The 27,098-nt window shown below is 34.3% G+C and overlaps 1 protein-coding gene across 1 annotated transcript; it reads left to right on the forward strand.

Annotated features, from left to right (window-relative positions):
• The first annotated feature begins 10,101 nt into the window (after nucleotides 1-10,101).
• Nucleotides 10,102-26,465, forward strand: LOC144436951 (mutS protein homolog 4-like). Its single transcript, XM_078125818.1, has 25 exons — nucleotides 10,102-10,163; nucleotides 10,427-11,160; nucleotides 11,732-11,817; nucleotides 12,424-12,486; nucleotides 12,860-12,983; nucleotides 13,543-13,609; nucleotides 14,133-14,254; nucleotides 14,910-15,014; nucleotides 15,274-15,312; nucleotides 15,756-15,836; nucleotides 16,702-16,892; nucleotides 17,270-17,402; nucleotides 17,779-17,832; nucleotides 18,518-18,702; nucleotides 19,020-19,032; nucleotides 19,647-19,692; nucleotides 20,384-20,508; nucleotides 20,879-20,973; nucleotides 21,292-21,339; nucleotides 21,936-22,103; nucleotides 23,135-23,207; nucleotides 23,805-23,940; nucleotides 24,819-24,922; nucleotides 25,477-25,569; nucleotides 26,299-26,465. Exons 1-25 carry the CDS (start codon nucleotides 10,102-10,104, stop codon nucleotides 26,463-26,465), a joined length of 3,114 nt encoding a protein of 1,037 aa, XP_077981944.1.
• The last annotated feature ends 633 nt before the right edge of the window (nucleotides 26,466-27,098 follow it).

Raw genomic sequence — 27,098 nt, forward strand, 5'->3', positions numbered from 1 at the left:
GCTAAAATGATGTAGGCTTGGTGTTTTACTCATGTGACATTACAGCTAAAATGATGTAGGCTTGGTGTTTCACTCATGTGACATTACAGCTAAAATGATGTAGGCTTGGTGTTTCACTCATGTGACATTACAGCTAAAATGATGTAGGCTTGGTGTTTCACTCATGTGACATTACAGCTAAAATGATTTGGGCTTGGTGTTTTACTCATGTGACATTACAGCTAAAATGATGTGGGCTTGGTGTTTCACTCATGTGACATTACAGCTAAAATGATGTAGCCTTGATGTTTCACTCATGTGACATTACAGCTAAAATGATTTGGGCTTGGTGTTTTACTCATGTGACATTACAGCTAAAATGATTTGGGCTTGGTGTTTCACTCATGTGACATTACAGCTAAAATGATGTAGGCTTGGTGTTTCACTCATGTGACATTACAGCTAAAATGATGTAGGCTTGGTGTTTCACTCATGTGACATTACAGCTAAAATGATGTAGGCTTGGTGTTTCACTCATGTCACATGACATATATTACACACCCTCAGACATCTTCTTAATGGAAAAGAAACAGTTACATAGGTGCCATGCACAGTGGGGATGTAGAAGTAGTCAAGTTGATATGTTGATATCAGTTAGAAAAGAAACAATTGAAGCCATTAAATCACCAAGTCCTTGTGTAATGTTTTCATTAGAAGCCTGTTTTTACTGCTGTGTGAAAGAATAGCAATGCTTATCAGTGTTTGATGTGATTGGGCAAAGGATTCCGCTGTGTATATTGTGTCTCTGTTATTGTTAGTCTAGAGTTGGAATGTGTCTATCCATAGACGTCTATCTTTGTGTCAAAAACATTAATGTCCCATGAGTGAAACACCAAGCCTACATCATTTTAGCTGTAATAGCACTTCTCATTTTCTCCATTTTTATCACATTTATCTTATAATTGGCTTTGGGACAGTTGTTTTACTTGTTAGAGGTTTGTTGTTCTTTGGCGTCTCTCTGTTGATAACAACACAGACACGATTATATCAGTAAATTCAATTGTCTTACTAGGGCATCTAAATGATGGGATGTTATGAAAATTACATCGTCCAGTAATTTGTGTTACTTAAAATGAAATTCAAGATTGCTAGTATTTGGTGATAAGTCAATAGATCAACAAAGGGAGCCATTCATGTGATCCAAAACAACTTTCCAAATTATCATGTTAGATAATATAAGCAAAATATTGGAAATGATAAGATATTTAAATAGTCCTTAAAATAATACATGTAGTATAAACAGACATTTAAAGCTAGTACTCACTATCAATGTTTACATGAATATAGGCAGTCACACCAAGAAGCAATGTCCTCTAAGTGACTTTTATATGGCTGGTGACTGACCGCAATTTCTGGTGATGCACTAAAATTTGGTGTTCTCTATCCCTAGTCTTGCTGCTAGACCCCTCTGACTATTCTGCTCACTGTGAAGGCGACCGAAGGTTGCTAGTGAGGGTGATAGTTCGGGTGTCCCACCCTCGATAAAGTGGCCTTCGGTGGCTTGTCGTATCATATCAGAAGAAAGCCTGAAGTCTAGCAGCTAGACTACCCTATCCCTTACTATGTGATGACTCACACACAAAAAACCCCACAAAGTTTTTATCATTTGACCCACCACAAAACACTTTTTCTCCCATTAAAGGGCACACTGCTATTGGAATTCAAAAAACTGAATAACACAATAGAGCAGTGTGCAGTGGTGAAAGACACCTGAGTCAAATTGTCTTAGAGGGCGCACTGCAATAGAGATTAAAGAAAGGACTTTGAGCAATTGAATCTCATGTCTGCAAGATTTTACTCAGAATGATCCATTGTATGTATTCTACATGTACATATTAAAATAGGTAAAAAAAACTATTAAATTGATAGTGTCCGCTACATACAGCTACAGAATAAAAAGCTCTTGTATGGTGCATCCATGATAAAATGCTTGAAATTTGATACTGCCATGTAAGGAAATTATAAGATTTGGATTTCGATGTTAGCCAGTATACTATGTTGATATATGGAGATTTATGTAACATGAGCAGTTAAAGAAATTACATGTAAAGGTAGAAAGGTCAGAGGTCGAAGTATGAAATACCATTAAGCTATTGTATATTCTTGGTTTCATACCCCGTTTTATATGTACCAGAGTATGGCTACATGTTTTGAAACTTTTATTTCATATGTACCCAAATAAACATGTTTGTTCTGACAAAACGTTCATTGATACGTACCAGTTGGCCTGTTTGAAACCTTCATGAGTACATATCCATTCGATTTCATTCCTTCAATTTATTAGAACCTAATTTGATGTACTTTATGTTTGGAAACCTTCATAATTATGTATAGTACCCATGAGTTTTAGTTTGTTTTGAAATTGTCATATTATATGTACACATAGGTGCATGTGATTTGCAACCTTCACATTTTCTGTACCCATTGGTAAATGTTCAAAAAACAACCTTCACTGATATGTACCATTTGAGCTATATCCATTTGAAACCGTCAGATATTACACATACCTGAAAGCAGATGTTTGATTTTGAAATCTTCAGTTTATAAGAAACCTGTGGATACATTTATATTTGAAAATCTACTTCAATGTACTACCTATCGGTATTATTTGTTTTTGATCCCTTCACTGATATGTAGCAGTATGTGCTAGTTGAGTTGTATCCATTCACTTTACATACTAAGTACATACCAGTAAGTAGATGTTTGATTTTGAAACCTTCATTTTATCAGTACCCCCATGGATACATGTACGTTTACTTGTCCACATAGGTACATGTTACATTCAAAAACCTTCACTTTATCAGCACACATTGGATACATTTTAGAAACCTTCATAGTTTCATTTGTACCCATGGATATATATTTTGTTTTGAAACTTTTACCTTATCTGGACCAGTATTGGTTGACCATTTTCATTTGAAACCTTCACTTTATACATACGCATAACTAAATGTCTGATTTGGAACCTTAAAGTTATCAGAACCCAATGTATCAATATATTTATGTTTGAAGCCTTCACTATTATTCAATGTGTACTCATGGATATATGTTTGTTAAAAACCTCAAATTTATCAGAACCCAAATTGAATGGATACATTAAAAGTTTAAGTTTAGGAATCTTCATAATTTTATATGCACCCACTCATGTGTTCAGTTTGATTGTTTTAAAAGTTTTACTTTACTACCATTAATACAGTTTTGTTTGAACAATTTTATTTGCCCTGTCATACACCTGTATTTTAAAATGTAATTCTGGTGTGTTATTCCCAAGGAGAGAACCTACACCATAACCATACAGATACAGATACATAGTAACTTGATATTTTTCTCAAGTGTTTCCCTAGACTGGTTTGTACAATTAAAATGGCAATGACAGTCAAGCACTTTGAGGTGAGGTCACTGGCTGTAACTTTTACCAGTGCATCATAGTTTTCACAGTTCACAGTGTATATTTGAGGTCAACAACCTCACTTTCAAGTCTTGAATTGATACCTGTCATTTCCATTCTGTGTGTGCAAATGGTATATTGGTATTCCCCTATTAATTTCATTTGAACACAGCAATGTAATGTGCTCTTTTATGTAAATCACCAATCATCTGTGTAACATTGTTGCAAGGAGAACACAAAGGACTATCAGCTGATAGTGGTCATATATAGACTATAGTCTAGATTACTCATATCTCATACAGAGAAGCAATTCTCTGTACCTGCAATGGAATTCTACTACTTACATTTGTTATAAAAATAACTACTATTCAGTTTCTTGATCCACACCATAACTTCCATGCCACATGCTCCACATGCATTTCTATAGTCGCGCATGAGAATAAGTCAACCATCTTGTTCTATTTTGACCCTCTAACATGTCGTAAAATGCTATTGCAGGTACCAAGAATTCCTACTGATCCAAATCATCAAACTGTATATAATAAAATGTCCGAGTACATCAGAATGTAATATATATGATCATTTCATTCACAAAATGTGTTTACTGCCCTCTCTGTTATATTTTATAAAATATAGCAGTAGTGTGAACATTCCTGTAGTTGAAGGAAGGATTAGCCACAACAATGACTTGTGACATGATGCTGTTTAAGCCTCTATGTTGTTGCATTTGCACCTACTGTCTATACAGAGATGACAAAAATGCAAACGAAAACACAGTGATTTGAAATAATGTTGAAAGTGTATCATTTGTTTCATTTGAAAATGGAGTCCATGTAAACAGGCAAAATTGGAAAGATTTAAAAAAACAACAACCCAGTGTTGTGTAAATGACTGAACAATTCAAAAACGAACGTATTTGACCTCAGAAATAATGATGTACTAACACACATGTTTATACACGTGCAACAGCAGTGTTTTCAAATTGTTCCATTTTCAATGTTTCCATGTGGTCAGTCATAAATAGTCTAGTTACTATGTGTGTAGTTGTTTTCTACAATCTCATTCTCTCCAAATGATCGTAGCATGTATATAATAGTGACTAGACTATAGTCAAAACTGCTTGTCAACCTATGGTGTAAAAACATACATGAAAACACACTGAAACAAAAATATTATTTTTAACACTTTTATTTGAAAATGTCATCATGGTGTAAACACAAAAATGATATTACTTGAATGTTTTTATTTGAAAATGTTATCATGTAAACACAGCCTCAGTCTAAAACAAAAATGATATTATTTTTAACGTTTTCATTTGAAAATGTTATCATGTAAACACAGCCTCAGACTATTGACTTTTATGTACAAAATACATTCTTCTTCACATAATGCAATATATTGATTAGTACATTGTAGATGTCCATGTAAATAACTACCATATTATTGTGGAATAGGTGACATTTCCATCATCTGTATTGTTATGAAGATGTTATATTTAAGTGCTATTTTACTTAGCAACTTTGATTAACGGCGTTTTGTTGAAAATGCTCTCAGAGATATGTATCTGAATACGAGGATTAAAGAATGGTTACTTTTGAATATGATATATATGCGATGAGGGGTTAAGTAAATTTATATTTGAATTGTTAAAAATATTATCAATGTAGCTTTATCGCAACTTATATTCTAAACATTATAAAAACTTGTCATTAAATATTATCATATTAACTTTTAAACTCTATCATAGGTGAAAAAATCTTCATAAAATTGGATAGAATTTGAGATATTTCTTAAGACAGGGTGATTTCTGGGTAGCTTGTATTGTCTCTTTATAATTCATTGGCTGTTTTTGAGAATGTTTGAGAACCTCTCTTGAGGGGTGAATTTGCTTGTCTGGCCATTGAAGACTTGTTTTATTAAACTGTTAGAGAATAAATTAGGTGATATACCCTGGGCATTTCATCATGATTTGGGAGGGAACCCACTTTAATATGTTTATAGTGACTTGATTTTACTGAGATGCTCATACCCAGCAGTGAAAGGCAATTTGGTCAAATGTTCTTTGTTCCCAGACATTCCAGCTTGGTTTAGGAGGAAACCCTTGTAAACTGAGTTTATAATGAATGCTTGCCTGGCTGTTTGTGGGAGAGCTGGTTTTATACTGGTACTAAGGTTTTCAAACCCTGCATTGAGAGAACATTTGGCGAAATCTACATTGTGCACTCGACGTTCTGCTATAATTTTGGTCTAACCCTGGTAAAATGTGTGGGGGAACTCAGGTAGATCTTTCGTACTTAATAATGGGAAGGCTAAGAAGTGAATTTTGTCATTGTGATTAACGTGATTAGTGTCATAGGCTAAGAACTAGACTGTAAGATACAGTGTGTCATTCTGCTCGCATTGGTGTTGGCTGATGTGCAAGGGCACCCTGACTTGTCGTGTCTCACAGACTAGTTGAGAACTTGAAATTCAAGTTAGTGATCTACATATATTATCATTTTGTAGTTGACTTTTTTTTCAGATTCTATGATTCTATGTTTTATTTCCCTTGTCTAGAATAAGAAATTCATGGCAAACCTTTGGCTAACTTATAATATGACCAAAAAAAATGCATTCTTAAGTCGAATTTGATATTACTGGTGGTGTGAGGTGATAAGAAAAAGTTATAAAATTTGTTAATGATAGAAAATTTATCATTCCAAATCCAAGTTTGGTTGCAATGTTTTGATATTGGAAACAAAAAGAATTTATCACAGTTTGTTATTTTTTACATGTTGGCTGTTGACTTTAGTTTACCAGAAAACACTTTTTGTTTTCAAGACTGTTATGACAGGATCCAGGGTTGTTTAGGGTGAGACTGATTATATCATAGCTATGTTTCAAAATACGTAGGGACGATCGCACAATGTTGCACAAGCTCAACAAAAATGAACATCGTTTGTTTAGGTCAAAACCCCCTCCTCCCTCCCCCGAAATGAATGTTCACAAATGCAAATGTTTATATATGAATTGATGTAAACTGTGATGTAAACTGTGATGTAAACTGTAGCGGTCATACCACTATGTATACGATCAATGTAATGTAAAAACCTGATTGTAAACAAATACTACCAGAAACCCAGCACCATATCTCGCATTAGAAGTAAAGTTTTGTCAACTTAACATCTCAGTAATAAGTACAAATTTAGCTGTAATCATTGAAGGAGTGAAAGTTTTCTGTTGAAATTTGCTTAAAAGTGCCAGAATAAAGTTCAGCAATTGCATTGATGCCAGACTCTGCCCCCCCCCCCCCCCACACAAATGAAGTTTGCTTATGTGACATTATGCGATCGTCCCCTAGGGTACCAAAAAATGTCATTTTCACCAATCCTACATTGTGTGATCACTGTTAAAAGGGAAATTTAAAATTGGCCTTGAAGAGACCAGTGGGATGAGGTATTATTGGGAGCAAACAAAGTCAGGAGTTTAACATCTCATGAAACAGTTACCTCAGTATCGTCTGGGCAAGGGTTAAAGAAGTGTGAAGCTTTTTGTTTGTTTTCCACAATGCCTCACACCACAATGTACACTGAGCAAGACTCTTCAAAGTCAGATTCGTGTTACTGTATCTCAGAGAGCTCACACAATGCAAATTATGAAGAAGAAAAAATTGTTTTCGTCCCGCAACATAAAGAAATACAGCTAAGATGAAATCAGCCTAACTTTTTATTCATTAAAGTCAGACACACAATTTACATTGTTGTTCTTACGCTAACAAACAGTAGCTCAACAGTGGGCATTCTTATTTTTCTCAGATTCAGAATCACATTAATTTATAACAGTTTGTTTTACCATATTTACCAAACTTCAAGTACTGTCACATACCTGATTCACATGTCAGCGTATCTTGTTTTAGTTGACTATTACATGTAAATATAGTTTCAATTTGATGTCAAAATTTTACTAAGTGCTTTTTTAACAAAGACAAAAAGAAATGGGATACTGAGACATTGTTATAATTTGCCAGCTAAGCTAATAAAACTTTGCATGTATATATGCATGAATTTACTTGTAGTATTGTTGTTGTTGTTATTGCCTGCTTACCAACAAGAGTTGGAAGGAGGTAATGTTCTCACCCTTGTTTGTTTGTTTGTTTGTTTGTTTGTTAGCAGGACATCCTAAGATTTGCGAAACGTTTTTGAAACACCTCTGAGATCAGAAACAATATTTATTAGATTTTGAAATTTTGGTGGCGATTCAATTCTTGATCTGGATATTTATGAATATTTATTGAAGCCCATAACATTTTGAGGTACTTTTTAACTTGCAATAAATCTTGGAGGAATAACTAAAGGTTATAATAAGAAATATAAAACTACAGAGAAATGAAAATAAACCCAAACAAAGTCATATAAATGATAAGTATGGCCGTTGAGGGCGCCCTTGGGTTGGCAGAGAGGTATCCGCGCTCGGCCTATATCGGAGGAGCTAGGAGTGCTCCTACATACACAGGCAGGATGACGGTGGAGAAAGAAGTATCAAGAAGTATGAAAGAAAAACTGAAGGCAGTTGATCATAACCTATAGCATGTATTGGAACTTTTAGTTTTTATTGTCTATATAACAACACATATATTGACAATATTTGCAGTCTGCCTCCCTATACTGTATGTAAGTAAACACAAAATGTTGTCACAATCGATTTCACTGACCAAACTCCACTAGACTCCACTTTATCATGTGTATATTACTATTATTAGACTTTTGATGCCCCCACCTAGAGTGAAAGCTGTGACTCTGACTTTTCTTTATCGCCATAGAATAAATAACGTCTAATTTTACAATACAGGTAACAATATATTTTTTCATTTGTAAAGAGTGCAAATTTTATTACCAACTCTGTACACATGCACTCGCGCATATGCGCATTGCGTCTTCATGTCAAGGAATGATAGCGCCCTCAACGACGACAAACGTATTTTTGCAGTCGAAGACCATTTTGTGATGTTGACTCCGATATCGATACCTGAATATAACTCTGGCTTGTTTGAACACTGTGTCCTAAATCTGGCAAGGTCTTATTTTCTAGTTCGTTCTGAGTGGTTCTTAGCATGTGTTAGAGACACCGAGAACGGAAAAAAAAGATTGGTGTGTCGTACCGTTATCTACAAATGGTCGCGAAGGCAGGCGTGCAGCAGACGACCGAAGTGCCAATTTGTGCCCGCCGAAAAATGAATGTCGAGTGTTAAAATTAAATCGGTGAGTGATCTTAACATCTCGGTGACTTTTCCTTCAACAAATTAATCAAATGTGTTTGAAGAAAACTGATAGCGTGTATTTAGTTTTTTCTCAGTACGTGTACACGACATACTAACCGTCGGCGCTAGGGCTGGTCATTTTGAAACAGAGGCCTGTGGTGAGAAGGGGGGGGGGGGGGGGGGGGTGTCGGTATTTTTTAATATAATACATTACATACAGACACTTATGGTATAGTTTCAATACAATAGTCTATCTACGTGACGATGTGTTTGTATAAACTCGGGAAGGTAAGGATACAGGAGTGGCATTCACATTGCGGAGTAGGACATTTTGACAAATTACAGTTAAATGCTCAGGAGTTATTTCAAGGCACCAACATGGGACAATATCCTGAGTGGTGAATGAATTCCATAACCACGCTCTTCAAGTACTCTTTGCCATAATTACCCCCCCCCCCCCCCCCCCCCCCCCTTCCCCAACATGATTACCAACATGACCACGTCTACCAAATATACACCCCTGCCTTTCCAATTGAAAAATGACTGGCCCGTAAATTTAGTCAAGTACAATCAAAGGTTCAAGGTCATTGAAGGAAGAACTCAAGGAGCTAACTAACTCATACTGTACACTATATTCTCATCAGTGATGTGCTTGTTCATACTGTACAAGTATTTTTCTCACAGATGCTAATTTCTTTCCACAGCAATCTTAAGAGCTTGACTGACTGACTGACTTCAATTCAATTATCACTAGTTAGTATAACTATGGCTGAAACAAGACAACCACGTTATAGTAGGTATTCTTTTCAATATGTTTCTACTTCAGACATACACTTAGTACTATATATCTCAGAGGGAGTGACTATTGCAAAGTATACATTGATTATGAATTTTCTCTGCAGTTGGTAAAAAATGACGTAAACTTGATATTTTAATAACAATATTTTGTTACAGTGACTCTTTTGCTATGTATGTACTTTACACTAGTAAAGATTAACTTGTAAAGACTTAAAAAAGTTCAGTTAACCTTGTTTGCTCTAACGTTATTGTGACTTGAAGTCAGGACCATGCTCACCTTTGAACTGTCTGCATTTGCATGTTGCTTTGAAATGTTTTGAATTCTGGTCAACGCTTCATTCTCGAAATCTTCTTGTGATGTATTTTTGTTGATAGTATTTCTTCATGAGCATACATGTTCCATTTCAGAATAGATATTTGATCCAAAGATTAAATATTCCAACTAAAACTGCCCATACCTTTACTGTCCTTGTCACCAGATCTTGGGTTTAGGTATACCCGAGGAACAAAACAACTTAATTTATTTGTGAAAATGTAAACTCATAATTACAACTCATATACCCCTGATATCATGTAACTTTCATTCATACTTTTACTCTCATCAGATCTTGGTTTATTAGATATTCCTGAAGACATGAATATGTCCATTGATGAAAATGAAAACCCAGTTTCAGGATTTCATCCTGATCTTCTTGCAAGTCAGTAAGTATAGATTTAGCTGTCAACAGTATTTTGAGTCAAAAATTATGTATACTGAACTAGCTGTAATGAATGAATGAATGTTGTCATTCTTGTGTGAGAGATAGACTAAAACATGATATCAACATTTGAATCAACTTTGATTCATTTAAAAAAGCTACACGCTATTACTATCATATATACAGGTGGCTGCAATCTTTGCATGTGGGCAAAAATGTCATATTTTGTTATTTCTCAGACAATTTAATTTTTGCATGTTGTTGTAGGTTTGGTATGCTTGAGGGAAGCACAACTGAGACAGCAAACCTCAGTTCAACTAAGATGCTAAACCTTGTATTGAATGAGAGTAAAACACCAGCTATGAATACATGTACAAACAGTACATTTGGTGCAAAACTTGGCGCTATCCAAACACCAATGGAAACCATGAGTAGAACACTAACTGGATTCAGCAGTACCAACGAGACACAAGGTGCAATGCTCAACATCAGTCAAACACCAAATATTCAAAGCGGAGCACCTGGGGTTAGTACATTTAGAACACCTGGTACTATGACAGGCACCTTCAGAACACCTGGTGCTATGTCTAGTACATTCAGAACACCTGGACCTATAGATGGTACTTTCAGAACACCTGGGGCAGTAGGCAATGCCAGAAGAATGCCCTATTCAGCATCTCATATCACCCGAACACCAGCTGCTGTTGCTAGCTGCAGTCGAACACCAGGAATGATAACAAGCACCAGTAGAAAACCAACTAGTTCTAGTCGAACATCTGGTTTACTGACTCGTAGTATAAGGACACCTGGTCTCCTAACTAGCAGTAGTCGAACTCCAGGTCTAAGTTCTAGCAGGACTCCTAGATATATTCACAGTCTGAGCCAAACACCAGCTGTAACAAGTGGACACACCAAGACACCATCGTCACTCAGAAGACCTGGTACTTCATCATTGACCACATCTGCTACACCAGCACAAATGCAGCAATCTGTTATTGTTGGTGAGATACAGTTCATGTCATTTTCAGTTGTCTTTGACCACATGCATATACGTAATACTAGACAACTTATAATACATGACAGTAAATGTTGGTGTTAAATAGCAGGTCTAATTCTAGCACCATTTTCTAACTCCTTAGTCTAAAACACTGTAAAAATCAGCTTTGCAACTGTGTTCTTATTGTTGTGTTAAGTTTGAGTTTGCATTGGCCACAAAGATGTTATCTTTTCTGATGTGCTGAGTTCCTCTGGTATTTTGCTGGTCAAGTTTCTGCCACCATTAATTATGGTACAAGATATGGAAATCTGTAGCATGTCCAGGTTTCCCACCCCAATCACTTCTTGTACTCTGGTTTCCATATAAAATTATGGGACAGTGTATTAAAGTCATAGCCAGCAACTTTTACCTGATTTTCCACGCTTACTGGAATCCCAATCACAGCAAAATCACTGTGTGGCTGGTATTATTACTGAGAAAAAAGCTTGTTTCTCCAGCAATTTCTATCCTATGCTACTATTTCTACATAAAATGTGATTATTTGCACACTGAACATGTTTGTTTTTTTCTTACAGCAATTGTTGAAGGGCGTGGCCAGGCTAAGGGAGAAATTGGCATGGCTAGTATAGATCTAAAGAAACCAGAACTCATTGTTTCACAGGTAAATAGATGACACTTATTTGTTCAGACACGGGAACACTACAAGTGCAAAACCAATAGTCTTGCTAAGTTGGAATATCTTATTCTTAGTATCCAGTTGCTATTCATAATCATCAAAAATCATCTGGAATTCAATATGGCTCGACATCAAACAGCTGTGATAAGGTTGGCAAGTTCCGGGAGTATTAGCTACAGAGTTTGACATATCTACTTGAGTAACACTGAACTTGACTTGTCTACATTTAGCAATCAAGTGCTATTATTTATGAATCCCATTTGGTTTGGTTGGTTGGTTGGTTGGTTGGTTGGTTGGCTTGCTGGCTGACTGACCGACTGACTGACGGATGTCTAATCAGATGATCCAACCATTTGAGCAAGAAAAAAATTTTTGATTGGCATGCAAATACATTTTGTTAGGTCAGTATGTTTTCTGTCAATGATTTAACACATTTTAAATTTTTTTTGCATATATATAGATTTCTAGATTTCTAATAACCATGCAAATTTTGGCAAAAAGTAACTGTGATTTCCATCTTGCTAGCTAATTTTTGCTATGCTTCTTGTGTTTTCATTTTCAACTCACTAACCATATTGTCCTTACCTAAAGTTTTCAGATAGCCAAGCCTATGTTAGGGTTATGACCAAATTACAAATTCTAGAGCCTTTAGAGGTAAGATTATTACTTTTTTTTAATTTCATTATTAATCAGATTTGACTTCCTTAAAAGTGATACTACAAGAAAGGTATAGTTGTAGCAAATTGTGTGATAGGATCATGTACCCAATAACAGACTTTGGTAAATTCCTGGAAAAATGATATATATTTGTGTTATATTATTATTTTGTAAATTTGGAAACAAGCCCAAATAATAACAAAATAATATTAAAAATAGACTCAGTGCAAAGACTAGAAGACAACATAGACTACACTCACAAGAAACTATTTTAAACTCATAAGATTTAAGAGGAAGAATCCAATTCCAAATGAAAGTAGGTAGGTTTTTGTTCAAATTATTGATTCATATTGGATTTTATGTTGTCTAGATTTTGATGCCAAATACTGCTTGTGAGAGTGGAAACATGACAAAACTATTCAAACTGATATCAGACCAATTCCAGAATACCAATATGTCCACAGTTCAAAGAAAATACTTCAATGAAACAAAAGGTAACTATGTTTGTATTTCACTGTTTCATCCCTTCTGCAACTACAACTCTACATAAGCCATAACCAGAAAGACCCCTATATCCTTTTAGTGCAGTTGTTTTCAAGATTTCAAGTGTGGAAGTGGATGCCAAGTCTAGACTATTTATTGGAAAGCTTTCATTTATCATGTATGAAAAGGCATCAATGGTATTACCAGATTATGAGATGATTGAAAGACCTGCTATTCCACAGGGGCCGAATTATTTATGAAGTGGACACAAGGTTTCTTTATGAAATGCACACAAAATTTCACAAAAAGCAATCAGTGATGATAGAGTGAGAAATGAGATATTGTTTGATGTTAACCTTTTAAAGGCTGATACCCCATTTGTAGATTGGAATTACATAGACTTACAAGAAACTAATCCTGATAATAAAGAATTACTTTGTGCTTCACATGACTTTATATAACTTTGATGTGCTACACCCTTACCTGTTATTTTGAGAAATAAACGTTGCATTTGCATGAAACATAAATACCAATCTTTTTGTTACAAATGTAATCAGTATACAATTTCAGGTTTGCAGTATATCAAACATCTTTGTGTGCCAGAGTATAAAACAGTAGAAATGGAAGTCAGTTCAAAGTAAGTCACAGTATAGTAAAAATAATGTTGGTTTTTATATAGCACTTTCCCACTTTGGGCACAACAGCCCTTTATTTGCTCAACTCCCTTGGGTGCATACAGTTGCAACAGTAATTGCAATAACATGTCAATGTATCATGCCAGAGAAATTTTGGGACTTGCCGTAATCAGTGATTGAATGTTTATTTATATAAAACCTTAAAGGATAGCTTTAATAATGAGTAGACTTCTGCCACAAAGAAAGGGAAATGCACGGAATCTAAAAGTTGACATGTTAGCTCACCAGGGTAGAGCACTTATTTCTCTTAAGTACTATTCTCTCTCTCTCTCTCTCTCTCTCTCTCTCTCTCTCTCTCTCTCTCTCTCTCTCTCTCTCTCTCTCTCTCTCTCTCTCTCTCTCTCTCTCTCTCTCTCTCTCTCTCTCTCTCTCTCTCTCTCTCTCTCTCTCTCTCTCTCTCTCTCTCTCTCTCTGTGCCATAAACTGTTCTAGTAGACATATTTAATACATTTGTTTTATCACCAGGTATTACTGTCTAGCTACAACTGCAGCCTTACTTAAGTATGTAGAGTATATCCAAAACATAGTGTATGCACCAAACTCATTAAAAGTAGTATTTAAAGGCAGTGAACAGACTATGATGATAGGTAAGTACCGATAATTATAAAAGTTACAGTTAGATTTTGTAAACTCTCATTGTAAAGTAATCTTGCTGCTAGATCTCTTGGACTATTCTGCTCACTGTGAAGGTGACCTAAGGTCACTAGTGTTCCACCCTTATATATTGTATCAGAAGAAAGCCGAAGCTCTCGCAGCTAGACTAATTGTAAGGTAACATTCTGATTTGTTGAACTGCTGGTATGCAAGTTTTGGTTTGGAAAGACGTGCTATGCAATATCAAAAGGTAATGAATAGCAAACAGTTTAATATATGGAAGTTACTTTAAAAGTGAAAACGTAATAAAATGTACATTACTGTCGCCACGTGCACATTACTGTTTATGGTTAGCCACGTTTTCCATGGTAGGTAGGGCATACTGTAAACAGGAGAAAGGCACTTGGATGTCAAACAAGGGCCTCCCTAGAGCTGTTGCCATTTTGTTTGTTATATAGGAATCTGTAGACAATTTTCTATGCATTGTTTCAGGTCTAGCATCTATAAAAAAAGAGAAACTTGCACATAATCTGAACTTTTCTGTCATTTGTATTTGAATGTATCCAACAGTTGTACTGAGATTATTGTAATCTGTTATGTTCATTATAAAATTTACTGATTCATTCTTTCAATTTTATTCCCAAATAGACATGGCTACAGCAAGTAATCTGGAGTTAATTCGTAATGCTGGTGATGTGAAAAGTGAACATACTTTGTATGGAGTCATGAACTATACCAAGACACCTGTTGGAGGTAAGATAATGTAGATAAAGCTTTGACAGGTTCTTTACCTTAGGTATGCAGTATATGATATGTGGACAAATTTATTATCAAGTAGACAACATTATGTTTACTTTATGTATGGTGTCATTTTCACAAATATGTGGGGTTCACAGTTATGCTGACATGTTAGTTTAATCATAGAATAATAGACCCTACACGAAAGGGATTTTGCATAGGGGCATGCAGGGGTTATGGTTTAATCCAAGATGACATTTTTTTCTGTTCACAGCTCGAATGTTGCGTTCTAACATCCTACAACCACCATGTGGTAAGTGTTCACATTTCAACATTATTTTGTAAATCTTGTATTAGATATCTTTCTTTCATTACATTGTTCATACCTTGTTTCTATCAAAACTATTGCTTTTGAACCAAATTATGCACTCATTAGGTTGCAGGTTCTTAGAGGTTTAGAGTAATGGTGAAATTGTACAATACAGAACAGCTCTTTCACCTCAGAAGTAGAGTTCCTTCTCATGAGGAATGTTCATTTTTAAATATTTACAAATGAAATAATGAGCTCTTAAGGAAGTAACCAAGTCAACATATCAGTCACTGGAAACTCCTAGACCAATGTGTTAACAGTTATTATCAGTTTAATTGATTGTTATACCTACAACACTGCAAATAGACTTATAGATTGTAAACAGTTTTATAGTGATGTAATAAACCCAAGTTGGTTTTATCCATTTCATGCACTTCAATATTCAGATCTTGAAACAATCACCTTACGACAAGACTGTGTTACTGAATTGACAGAAAACGAAGAAATGTTTTACAATCTCCAATCGGGTAAGCTATCAATGACAAATTGTCAGTGTTAATAATATCAACAAGGATAAACACAAAGTGAATTTAGTTATCCCAATAAGAATTTGTGATGTAAGTAAAGAATTCATTGTATCAAGTGAAGCTTCACAGAAGTATTTGAACAGAAACTGAACTTCGGGATGAGAGAAGCAAACAGTTTTGATATGTTTGTTTCAGATAATTTAGTTGTCAAATACTTTCATCAAATAATATAGTTTTTGAGAGAGAATGAACAATGGCTATTGGCAAAATAAATAACACAGTTTGTAGAACATAAAGGATGTGACTCCTGTCCGTGTGTAGTTAATATTCCTACTTTTCTAGAGAGACAGTTTTCAACCATGTCGGAAATGCCTCGGTAAAACCAAACTACGGATAACCCAAATTCCCATATCTGATGTCCATATACCACATGTAACATCGTCAATGTACGGTGCACGATGTATCCTAATGTTATGATCGCGATCGGATCATGACCTTTCACCCAAGCCAGTTGTGCATTGTGGTGGAGTAACACACTCACTATAGTACTTGCACACATTCGGTCGACAGCATTTTAGTCTTGACCTAGCACCTGTACTAGCAACGACTCAGGCTTATCAGATGTAATTACAAAAAGCAAACACTTAGTTATAGTAATGAGCTGATAAGGATTGATAAGAAAGTGCAAGAATTGCACTTTGCTGGTAAAGGCGATGTTCCCCTCATGCTGATAAATCTTCTGTTGGATAGACTTGGAAAAATTATTATTGTAACAATAGTTTACAACCATTGCACACAACAGTAGAAGCAGAAACTGCTAATTTAAATTATGTTAAAGTTTGATTTATAAGTGTTTTTTATCCAGTGTTAAGTAGATTTCTTGATGTGGATCACCTGTTATCACTATGTGTACAAATTCCAAAACATGAAACCATCAAGACAGCAGACAGTAGAATTACCTGTATTATCTATCTAAAACATACACTGGAATTAGTAGAACCACTACAGGCAGCTCTCCAAGACTCTACCAATCAACTCTTCAAAGCTTATCACACAGTAAGTGAAAGTTATCAGTAGAATTACCTGTATTAACACACAGTAAGTGAACAGTATCAGTATAATTGTTATTTATCTAAAATTTACACTGGAATTAGTAGAACCATTACAGGCAGCTCTCCAAGACTCCACTAATAAACTCTTCAAAGCTTATCACAAAGTAAGTGAAGCTTCTAGGAAAAGAATCTCCTATCTAAATTAAACATACATAAGTTCGTACTTTCAGAGTTTCTACTTTTACTCTCCAGGAAGCAATGTGTAAATTAGTTATATATGTGAACCTGATATTTTAATTTCATACCAGTACTAAATTATGTAACATTGTTATCTTAATTTGATGCCAGACTGACAACATATTTCATTATTTTGCATTTTAGTGTTTAGGGGATACAAAGTTTTCACTGATGCTGGAAAGATTACAGGCTGTAGTCCATGCTGATACCAGATACCAGAAAGGAGCTCTTAATATGAGGACTCAGAAGTGCTTTGCTGTAAAACCAAATATCAATGGTAATTATATATAAGAAATAAGTTATAAGAAAATGCTGAAGGTTTGCATGTTCAGTCCATACACTCGCATTCACCCTACAGATGTTACAAAGACTAGTTTTATTGGAAACAAACTTTGAGAAATCCTGTTGGCGTGAGGAAGTCTAATTTTCCAATGATTACGTAGTCATATTAAAAAATGATCTTCCTCTGTTTGATTTTCATTCCTTTAGTGTTGAACTTCTCAACTCAGTGAAAAAAATAATAACATCTTTTCAGTGCATTATCATTTCTTCACTTGAACAGGGAGAGTCACTTTTCAGAAAAACAGGTGTGATAAATTGTCCTTTTTAGCAAATACATCAGTAATGGTTACTTCTAAACATTGATTTTGTAGGTTTATTGGATGTAGCCAGGCGTACATATACAGAAATAGTAGATGACATAGCAGGTAATGTAGAGTTTTATGCTATTAAGAATATCTGACAGAACATCTAGTATAACATGGGCAACACCAGTAGTCCATGCGGACAGCTTACAGTGCTCTCACTAGAATTCTTTCAGAAGAGGGCTGAGACAATTTGTTGGTTGTTGATCAGGAAAAGATCATTGCGAGTCTGGTTACTGATTTGAGACTAATGTTATTAAATACCAATTTTGCTTTAAATGGAATGGTTATGATAACATTTTAGACTAGCAGAGAGTGCTAAGATATCACAAAAGGACTTGTTTCTCTTACAATATTTTGTTGAGTGAGAGCACTAGCCTAGACATACTATCTCACATTTACTGTCTAAATGTTTATGTGTTTAATCATTTTGACAATGTAAGCATTTCCATCATCTCTACTGGGTGAATACATATGTTATCTTGGTAACTGCAGGTTGTTCAAAATTTACCTGACAATCAAAAAAATGAAGCAGTTTCAACGCTTATTCTTTAAATTTTCGTTGATGTATTAGATTCTGATTTTTTCTTTAAAATTAAAAGTATATGTTTGTATCTATAAATCTGAAAAGTTAATCAGCTTCACAAAAATTATTGTCCATCGAAAACAAAACTTTATTTTTTATTTTCAAATTTTGATACATGATATATTTGATATCCTCCTCATTCCATGTTATTTTCTATGACAGAGATGGTCAAACAACTAAGTGAGAAGTACAACTTGCCTCTAAAGATCGGCTACAACAGTACTCGTGGTTTCTTTATTCAGATGTATTCTGGTAGAGATAATATAATTTCAGTCGCTGATTTACCAACTGAGTTTGTCAAGGTCACCAGAGTTAAGAGCACTCTCAATTTTACAACTGCTGATTTGGTAAGAAAAGCATATTTGTCTTCGATTATAGAAAATTACCTTCACTTCACTCCCATGCCAACTTGAATGTGTACTCAGTAAAAGAATGATGCACTTCGAAGACATGCTTATTTTTGAAATCGGTAATATTATAAAAAAGGATTTAATTTGTAGTATGTTTTATTATCAGAAACATATTATGTGGGAAAATGGAGAAAAGAAAAATCAAAAGCACAACCATGTTTATGATGTTATTATGTCTTGTGTATGTGAATGGTTGTAATCTGTGTAATTGATAAAAGTCTCCTTTATTTTTCTTTTCACTTTTCTCATTACAGATCAAAATGAATGGTGAGTTACTGAATCCATTTATTTTAATGATGATAGTTCTTATGCAGCAGTTGTGTCATTAGTATGCATTCCCAGAAACAGTGTACCCTCTAATGATAGCCAAAATTTGTTGTTTGAGTCAAAATTATTAAAACTGGCATTTCCTATGGGTCACGACATAGTAAGAGATAGGGGAACACCAAATTTTGGTGCGTCACTTGAAATTGTGTGCGTCAAATTGGCTTAGAGGGCACACTGCCTAGAAATAACATGCACAATGTTATCACTGCTCAGAAAGTTGCATCAACATGTAATATTATAGTTGATGTATTTCTTTAATATCTATTTTTCAATGGAAATCACTAGGCTAGTTTCTCTGCATACAAGTTGTAATGTGTTCATTGAATTATGTTCTGGAAGGATAAAGGCTAGTACAGCATATAGATTTCAAAATTTATGTCTGATGACCAACTCAATTATCCAATTACACAGCCTGATACAATTATCATGAATTCTTCCACTCAACACATTGATGAGGTAGAGTACATGTATTGTTACTTTGACATAGTCAATATTATGTATTTAAACATGTCATCTGTATTAAATAGACTTTAATCAAGTTATTTTTTTCACAGATCGTATCAATGAGTCCCTGAACGAGATCTATCTTATGACCAACATGTAAGTATAGGGTAGAACATTTTCTATCAAGTTTGCTATTTTTTTAAAACTTATTTTAAAGTGAATATGTTTTCAATTAACTGTTTTCATGATAAAAAGAATAATAGGCCCTCGTAGAATACTGGACATTGCGATTCAGATTCCTTTAGAATACTTGCTAGAATAATTTCATTACGTAATTAATTCATCAATCACAATGTGTATTAGAAAGGAAGATTAATGATGAGGTAATGATAATTTTACATGGTTTTAGTTGTTGTTATCACACCCATGCAAAAGGAACATGATAATCCTGATTTCATATAAAATTCTCTACTTTAATCAGGCAAAATATTGTATCTCTTGCTAACTTAAAATCCAGCATGACAATTGTACAATGAACAACTTGATTATTTTAAAAAGTTGATTAGTAGATTAATTAAAGCATCCTAAAAAATTTGAAACTATGTATGGTCACCTCAAACGTCATCAAATTTCAAAGCTTGTCAATATGTACTTTTTGCCTATGCTTAACTCATTTGGAGACATGAAAAAGTTTGTAATAATGAAATGTTTAATTTGTTATAGTAAATCATGTAATCACCTGGAAATATAACTTTGGGAAAGTGAAATTGTGTTTGTTATAACAGAATATTCATGATAATAGAGTTCATTATTAAGAGGTTACATTGTATTTTTGATATTTTAACAGAGTTGTAACAGAGTTGATGAATGAACTGAGAGACCACATTGGTTGTCTGTACAAGTTAACAGAGTGTGTGGCTGTTACTGATATGTTGGTATCATTTGCTCATGCATGTACACTTGGAGAGTATGGTGAGTTGAACATTTTTTTGACATTGTCATTGGAGTTCAAGTTCCCAAATGACAGACAGTCAAACAGATATAATTTCATTACTAAGAATCAATTTTAAGAAATTTTCTTTCTATACAACTTGTAAAATCAAAGCTAATAGTGGTGAAGTAAGATAAACAAATAAGTCAAAAATTTCTTGGAAGTGAAACCAATTGTAGTATACCTCTGACAATGCTGACTAGACATTGGCAAAAATTTAGAATTCACTGCCAAGAAATTTTCTTACTCTGTGAGTAGATATTTCATTTGTATAAGATAAAGTTAAGCAGGAAGGTAATTAAATGAGAGAATACTAGATGTGTTGTCTCTTCTTATATTCCATTGTCACAGTTAAACCAGAATTCACCGACACTTTAGCCATCAAGCAAGGCAGACATCCAATATTAGAAAAAATATCACTTGAGCCACCAGTTCCAAATAATACGGTAAGTACAACTGGCTGAAAAAGACATTAAATTTTATGACTGTTATAGATATTACACAAATGATAAAGTATAGTCTAATGAATAAACAAAATGTAAGTGTTCTAAGTCCAGCAGCAATATCTCTCAAATAACTCATGAGACTGAAATGAGAGGTATCATGTCTGTTTCAATTACCCAATTGTTACTTATTTTGAAAAAAAGAGTGTCTGTAATGTTTTTGTTTGGATATTACAGCCCTAAAATGACCAGAGTCCAGAAATAATAGTTTAGAATCATTTCGTCATTCTAAATTCCACTTATTTTTCTATATCTTCTCAGTATGCCTCAGAAGATAGTAATTTTATTATAATAACGGGACCAAATATGGTAAGTGAAATGAACTCGTTGAATGACTATAAGAGGTTGTTTCAATGTATGAAGATAAATTGAATGATTAATCTTTGTTTTCAGTGAAAATGGAGTCAGCCCTACAAGAAAACAATCCTATCTGAATCAGTAATAATCATTTTAGCATTGTAACTTGACATTTAGCAAGTGTAGGGAAATGTACCAAAATAAAGCCTCTCAAAATGTTAGGTTTATGCCATATTGTATTTCAAATTTCAATAACCACTTAATATTATGTCATACCAATGAACTCATTATGTAGAGCATGTCTAATTTTTATGCAAATTATCTCATTAATATGTATGTAACTTACAATAACACATATAGCCAGAATCAATCACAAGTATACCAACATTTCAAAATATCAGAATTTGGTTCTCCACTCAATAGGGCTATTCTAGACTTTAAAAATGTTATTGGCACTCCAGTTTAATATATAGTAGCCATTTAGGTAAACACATTTCTAACAAGTGATTAAAGAAGTGTACACGAGGACAATTCTTTCAGTTTGGCTATTCAATCAAAATAACCTTTCAAAATTGAAATCAAATACTGTACAAACTTCATATTTTCAGAGTGGTAAATCAACTTATCTCAAGCAAGTAGCTTTACTGCAGATCATGGCTCAGCTTGGATCATATGTACCAGCTGTATATGCAGCATTTCGTGTCATTCGTCAGCTTTTCACTCGCATAGGATTTGATGATGATATTGAATCAAATGCATCCACATTCATGGTTGAAGTAAGTACAACGAGTCTTCTTCAGCAGTGTTCTCATATATTCCTGGAGACTGCATGTTTCACTGTATCTGATAAAAAATTGATGATTAAAATGATAATTGATGATGGACACATTTGTAAAGTGTCTGCCACAATGAATGTCATGATCATTAATTATGGCACTACATTTGAGTACTTCTGGCATATACCTATATTGGCACAATATCCCTAGATACATGTAACTTTATTTCTGTTAGGTGAATGCACAATCCATTACAGGCTCTTTAAGAGCATAGGAGATTACATCCTTCACAAAGCAACCACTCCTACCAGGTCTCCATTTATACAACTGGGTTGACTTGGACACTGGTGTTTCAAATCTTGCCCAAAGATTTTAGTCATTCAAAGACAAATGGCAGCAACACGGCCTGAACCAGCTACTTACATTGTGAGCCCGTCTCTCTAACCATTAAACCATTGGCTTTGTGATGCTAGTCTTTGTAAACTTGACCTTACTTTTGTGAACCAAGGCAGTATGAAATACAACTAGCTAACAGCTGGAGACAGATATGTGATCTTCAAGATCTACAGTTAGTACACCCATATTATGACCATAACGGTCTACTCACCTATAATAGAGCATTTAATTTTAATACTATGATAAGAAAACCATATTTGTGTGTCTGATTTTCAAGAAGTTAATGATGGATGTAGTTTTTATATTAAGAAAGTGAAAAAAGAAGTCAGGGTCATATAATGTAATAGAACAAATTGTGCCTTTTCGTGGACAAGGTGTCTGGGCAGGATATGTAAAAGCATAGATAGAATGCATTTTTTCATTGGGTATGTGATAAAACCTTTACAGCTCAGATGTGGGTTTGCAGATGTTGGGAGTACTGATTACAGGTTCTTCCAAAGTCTTTTTCTTCCCCCTCACAAGCTTGGTCCACAAAACCCACATTGGGCCTCTAAAGGTTAGTGTAACTGTTTTAATCATGTCGAAATGATTGTTTCTTCACCTGTTCCACCAGTCTGATCATTTTTGTATTTTAGATGAGAGAGATGAACTACATTGTACAAAATGCTACTGGTTCATCATTGATAGTCATAGATGAACTGGCTAGAGGTAAGATTTTAATTTCTATGATGACCAGGAAAATAGAATAATGTCAAATCTGCATGCTTTCAGTGACCATGCAATCACAGAAGAATGGAACACTTAAGAAAATTCATAGATCAATCATCAGATAAAGTTCCATTTAAACTTCAGCACTACTTCAGATGCTTGTAGCTCCCACCTTGAGTAGGGCGGTAAATGTACGTAAAGGACTGTAAATGCTACAGAAGGAGTCACAGCACTCTATGTGTTAACCAATTCAGGAGATCTTCTATAGGTGCCACAAGTCAGGAGGGTTTCAGGTGATCTCTTTTAGGTGTTGGTCAGTTTCAAGATGTGTGTGTTTTTACACAAACATGAAACCATTCTGATTCAGCTCATATACATGATGTAGGAATGAGGATGGTATTGTATTCCCATATTGAACTTGGTTTATATACATGTATGTCTCCACAAGCAGCAGAGTTGGCAGAATACAGAAAGAATCATTTCCATCACAAGAATAGGTTTAATCCAAAGCGATTTATTTGTAATATGATTTATATATAGTTTTTCAACAACTGATTTAATAATTGCTTATATATAAATACTTTAAATGTTTTTCAGGTACAAGCAATGAAGAAGGTCTGAGTATATGTTTTGCTGTGTGTGAACACTTACTATCACTAAAAGCTGTAACTTTCTTTGCAACTCATTTCCTTCAGTTAACACAACTAGCAGAGTTATACCCAAATGCAGAAAAGTAAGTATAGTCTAATCACAATATACTTTTCACAACACTGAGGAGTTTGGTTAATTAAAAGAAATGCGTTCAAAAAAGTGCCACTCTGATTTTTCAACCAACTGAAAAAAAAAATTCTACTCAATTGTAGAAAAATATTCTGCAGTAGTAACTTATCAGTTAGTTGAGAAAATACTGTCACATTTTGAACCCATTTCTGTCATTCTAGCATTGAAACTGAAATTCGTTTTACCCAATTGTAGAAAAGTATTACTTTAAGTAATAACTCAGTTTTTGAGAATACTGTCACGTTTTTGTAAACTTTCTTTCAATCAACCAAACTCAAAGTAAGTGGTGAGTTACTTTTTGTTAGTACTTTAACTTTTCCTTGCAACCCTCCCTTGGTTAACCACCCAACTTACAACGTTATACATTGATCCCCTTAAATATAGAAAATTGTGAGTAATATTAAACTGAAACTATTTGTAATAATACTGTTACTTTGTGACATCGATTGTAGACACATTGAAATATGCAAATGTATCAACTTTTACTTTTTGATACTTCTTTAACTATTTCTTTTACTTTTTTCTGATCAAGCTGCTGACAAATTAAAAATGCAAATTCTAAAGTTACAAGTTAAAAAACCAACACTTTTCAAGCGTTCTTTAAATCTATCTAGGTCACATGGTTTATAGTTATACATGGTTTATGGTTTATCATCATTGTTTTTGTGTGAAGTAAATATTAAGATACAAGAATATATGAAAACTCCCCATAAATGTTAGACCCCTACATTGAAATGCTGGAAAAAATTAAAGGAAAGTGTTAAAACATGAATATGGTGGTTGCAGAATATTGTAGTGCTATGAATTATTTGATATGTGGATTTATTCCAGTTACTGTATGGAGGTTCAACATAGCCGCAATACAGGATGTACACAGGATAATGTAACATATACCCATGTGATAGCTAAGGGGTCCACTGAAGCCAAACACTATGGTGAGTTAACATAGTGGGTTTGAGCATGATAATGTGACATGTACCCATGTGATAGCTAAAGGGTGCACTGAAACAGACTTAACTCCAATTCGGGATGCCTGTGGCCCCCCCCCCCCCCCCACACACACACACACTCATTGCTAACTTTAAAAACATGGTGGTGAATGAATAAGAACTGTCTGTCGATTCAGACCAAGTTTGATAGAGCATATAGTTACTGATGTATTCTTAGAATATACTACTTTGATTGTCACCAATGAATTTCTCAGTATTATTCATACGCACACCAAACATGTCTACTGTACTATGTCTCTGATTAGTATCGAATAGTATCGAATAGTGTGACTGAGTTTGGATTGATGCCAACTCCATACTAATAAGTCAAAGTGAATGAATTCAATGCATTTTATCTTCTTTAACACTCATGTTTTTTTGTAAAACGTGAATTCACAAGTTATCCTTTTCTTTTAAATCAGACATCTTTGTTTTCACTTACTGTATCCCTTCCTTTTTAAGGTCAATCATTCAATGATTCTTTGCTTTCTCTTATCCAGGTATACAGCTGGCCAAAACATCAACCTTACCACAGTCTGTGACAGAGAAGGCCAAAGAGCTGGCTATATCACTAACAGAACTACAACATGTAAGTTTTACCATTCAATTCTTCTAGGATATCTGATACAAACAATTTTGTACTAGGTTTATTAGTTATGCTAGTGGTTTATAGTATCTTTAAACACTTGCATACTGATTTTGTGATCAAATCATATTTCAGAATGGAAATTAGCAAAAATACAACTTTCCTGCAAACCTACATCAAGCAAAGTTTGGGTGAGCTGCCATGATGAATAATAATAATAGAACCTTGATCAATGCTTATACGACGATAACCCATCTTTGTATGTTACATGTGTATCTCTCGCTACATGCTAAAATAGTAGAATAATAACTAAATCCAAATGACAACAAGTAAGGATATAACAAGCATACTGCATTGATTCAAATGAGAGTGCCCTCAGTGTTGTACGTACTGCTATAAACATGGACCACCATAATGTCCAATGTTTACTAAATTAGTGTATATAACAAGTATACGAAATTCCTCCTGATTAGTAAGTTGTGAATCATGTTATGTCAATCATACATGTTTAAAAAAATGAAAATAAAGGATTTATAGTAAAAATAAAATTCTAAAGAACTTGATCTTCTAAACCCTGTTTTTTCATTTCGTAAAAAAAATGATAATAGCACATCTAAATATATATTGGAGGGACTAGTTTTGGTCTGTAACATTTTACAATATTAATTTATATATAAATAGTAAAAAAAAAAAAAGTGTATTTTTTGTTAAAATCTTTTATTTTGTATATAGGTAGGGAATGAAGAAAGTGCAAAGCTAAGGAATGAGAGAGCAGTGTATAAATTAGCTTCTAGGTTGATACAGGTTGCCAGGAATTCTAGACTAGATGAAGATGGTCTCAAGGCATACCTCAAATCATTACGTTGTCAGTTTTTCAAGGAAGTTGGTCAACCAGAAGAATGAGTGACATATGATCACATTTGGGTATAAATATTTTTCAGCATATACCGGTACATGTTACATTATCGCATAACATGTGATATGTTGGCTCCAAAATGCCAACTAAATGAATCAGTGTCTTTACACAACCTAATGAAGCTGTATAAGTCATTGTTGACAAATGTAAGATTAATCACATTAAATTTCGTATCAGCATGGTCTCTAAGCTAATTTGACACATCAGAGACACACAACATTTGACAGTGATGCACCAAAATTTGGTGTTCCCCTTTCCCTTATTCATAGTACATGTACATGTATGTGGTGCTTCACAATAAAAAAAACCTTGCTGATCTACAACACAAAATATTGCCATTCATCAGAGGGCACAGTCATCAGAATATATTGCAGATGAATTTCTATCTAGATCTGTTACTACCAGTACTTACAGTCAGACCATATCCTCAATGTACACATAAAAAGTATTTCTTGCATTCATGGTGCTTAGTCTTTCTTCAATTAAATAACACACAATTTTATTAGTCAACAAATGCTAAAATTACATAGAATGTATGACATCATTTTAAAATGCTTGAATTTTATCCTATATTTATTTTGGAAAAAGGGGTACCATACAGTCTTTCATGACATAGGTTG

The sequence above is a fragment of the Glandiceps talaboti genome, chromosome 6 (assembly GCF_964340395.1).
Source record: "Glandiceps talaboti chromosome 6, keGlaTala1.1, whole genome shotgun sequence".
Classification (NCBI taxonomy): domain Eukaryota; kingdom Metazoa; phylum Hemichordata; class Enteropneusta; family Spengelidae; genus Glandiceps; species Glandiceps talaboti.

Excerpts from the sequence above, each read along its gene's own strand:
- LOC144436951 (XM_078125818.1), top strand. The coding sequence starts at position 10,102 with ATGTCCATTGATGAAAATGAAAACCCAGTTTCAGGATTTCATCCTGAT. Across the intron at positions 11,161-11,731 it reads GCAGCAATCTGTTATTGTTG|CAATTGTTGAAGGGCGTGGC; the intron begins GTGAGATACAGT and ends TTTTTCTTACAG. Across the intron at positions 24,923-25,476 it reads CACTGAAGCCAAACACTATG|GTATACAGCTGGCCAAAACA; the intron begins GTGAGTTAACAT and ends TCTCTTATCCAG.